Here is a 2492-nt window from a genome sequence, read left to right on the forward strand (position 1 = left end):
CACACACACACACTCTCACACACACACACACACACACACACACACACACTCTCACACACTGTTTTAATTTCTCATTCATTAGATTAATATGAAATGAGTTGTATAAATAAACTTTACTTGCTTATCGTCAGTTAACCTGTTGCTTGTTAAATTTCTTGATTGTTAATTTAGTCTGTACATGTATTTTATTTTGCACATTTTGTTATTTTTGTAAATCATTCACTCCGTTTGCACTATAATTATTATTATTATTATTATTATTATTATTACCTTCCTCTGCTGTTTCTCCCAGGCGGGGTCGAGCAGCAGGTCTCGGTCCCAGTCATCCTCCTGGATCATGTACTCATCCAAACCATATCCGTTATTATTGTTATTATACTGCATCTCCGTCATCTCCATCAGCGGCGGCGGCGGCTCTCTGTGATCCTGCTGTGCGTCTGCAGATAACTGCACTGGCCGCTGACGTCACCGCCCACCGGCTGAGCACGTGACCAAACTACGCTAGACAGGAGGCGGGGCTTCCCGCGGTTGCTATGCAACGTGTCTGTAACCGCCGTGCTGCGCGAAAGCGTGAAGGAGGAAACGGAGCATAAACAAACAAACTCTGAAAATTGTTGTAATAATTAAATATATCTGTTAGACAACAGGTATTTGGTTAAAGGCATTAGACAGAGACTCCGGCTGTACAGCGGTGAGTGATTAAAATGTCGTCATGGTATGAAAACATACTGTAGCATTAATGCTAAACCTGTAGATTAAGCCTCAGTTAGGTCGGCTTCAATAACCCAATGTCTTTTTTAGGTGTGTTTGGTGTCTCTTATTGAGAGAAATGGAGAGTTATGAGCAGTTTTACAGCAGGACAATGAACGCGCTGCTGCCGGCCGCCTGCAGTACCTCCCCGCGGCCGCAGGGGGCGCTGTCTGACATTCACTTCCGCGGCAGGAGACTCTTACAGCCGCTGGTGACAACCACACGCTTAATGATAAACCAAACAAAATATATAAGGAATAAATAATAAAATCAGATTAAAATGAATACAAATGGATAAATAGGTAAATAATAAATCTAACAGTACAGTGCTGAAATATTAATAATAATAATGCATCTAATAATATATAGTTGAACAATTAATACACAATAAAATATATAAGAAATAAGGAATAAATACTAAAATAAATAAAAATACACAAGTAAATAAATAATAAATCTAACATATTAATATATAATAATGCACATAATAATATATAGATGAACAATTAATAAATAAAATAAAAATAAGATTGAAGTAAATTAAAATTAGATTAAAATAAATACAAATAGATAAAAGAAATAATAAATAAATAATATAACAGTAAAGTACTGACATATTAATAAATAATAATGCATATATGAACAATTCATAAATACAGTATATAAAATAGGAAGAGATAATAAAATAAGATTAAAGTAAATAAAAATTTGATTTGAATAAATACATAAAAATACATTAAAGAAATAATAGAACAGTAAAGTACTGACATTTTAATAAATAATAATGGATAGAGGAACAATTAATACATAAAATAAAAGATATAAAAACAGGAATAAATAATAAAAATTAAATTAAAGTAAATAAGAATTAGATTTAAATAAATAAATTACATTAAATACATAAGAAATAAGTAATAAATCTAACAGTGCAATACTGTAATGGGTAGAAAAAAACAATAATGCGACTTAATAGAAACGAAATCTTTTGTAAATAATATTTTAGGCATATTTGTAGTATGTCAAGAAATGTCAAGAAGGCAAACGTAGTTTAAATCATTTTGTGAGCTATAAATAATAAAAATATAGATGAACAATTAATAAATAAATAGATAAAAATAAATAAATAAATAAAAAGAGGTAACATTGGTAAATAAATAACTAATTAACAATACAGAACTGTAATGGGTAGATAAAACAGTAATGTGTCTTAACAAAAACTAAAGGTTTTCTAAATGTTAATATTTTAGACATATTTATAATATGTCAAGAAATGTCAAGAAGGAAAGTATGTAGTTTAAATCATCTTTTTTTCTTTCTTTTTTTTTTTATAATTTATCTTAATTAACTGATTGTTCGGGGAGACAAGCCTGATAATGCAAATAAGAGACATATTAATAAATAATAATGCATATAATAATATATAGATGAACAATTCATAAATAAAATGTATCAAAAATAACTAATAAATAAGTAGAAATAGATACAAATAAGTATATAATTGTACAGCACTGAAATGGGTAGATAAAACATTAATGTGACTTAATAGAAACTAAAACTTTTCCAAATAATACTTTAGACATATTTATAATGTTAATTTTTCACAGTATAAATTGGGAAGACTCAAGTGTGTTTGTGTGTGAAGTGTGGTTCACTGGTTCTAAGTGACTGATTCTCCGTGTGTGTGTGTGTGTGTGTGTGTGTGTGTGAGTGTGTGTGTGTGTGTGTGTGTGTGTGTGTGTGTG

General features: G+C 30.2%; 2 protein-coding genes across 2 annotated transcripts in view; one reads left to right on the forward strand and one right to left on the reverse strand.

The window, feature by feature from the left end:
* Positions 1-450, reverse strand: part of LOC107688039 (alpha-actinin-2) — a 29679-nt gene extending 29229 nt beyond the window's left edge. The window contains exon 1 of the mRNA XM_016485578.1: positions 271-450. Within this exon, the coding sequence (XP_016341064.1) occupies positions 271-399 (129 nt within the window). The 5' untranslated portion in view covers positions 400-450. The remainder of the gene's footprint in view (positions 1-270) is intronic.
* A 20-nt stretch (positions 451-470) lies between these two features.
* The window catches only part of LOC107688048 (uncharacterized), an 8215-nt gene continuing 6193 nt past the window's right edge, over positions 471-2492 (forward strand). The window contains exons 1-2 of the mRNA XM_016485589.1: positions 471-691; positions 802-961. Of these exons, the coding sequence (XP_016341075.1) occupies positions 830-961 (132 nt within the window). The 5' untranslated portion in view covers positions 471-691; positions 802-829. The remainder of the gene's footprint in view (positions 692-801; positions 962-2492) is intronic.

The sequence above is a fragment of the Sinocyclocheilus anshuiensis genome, unplaced genomic scaffold (genome assembly GCF_001515605.1).
Source record: "Sinocyclocheilus anshuiensis isolate Anshui unplaced genomic scaffold, SAMN03320099.WGS_v1.1 scaffold241, whole genome shotgun sequence".
Taxonomy (NCBI): Eukaryota; Metazoa; Chordata; class Actinopteri; order Cypriniformes; family Cyprinidae; genus Sinocyclocheilus; species Sinocyclocheilus anshuiensis.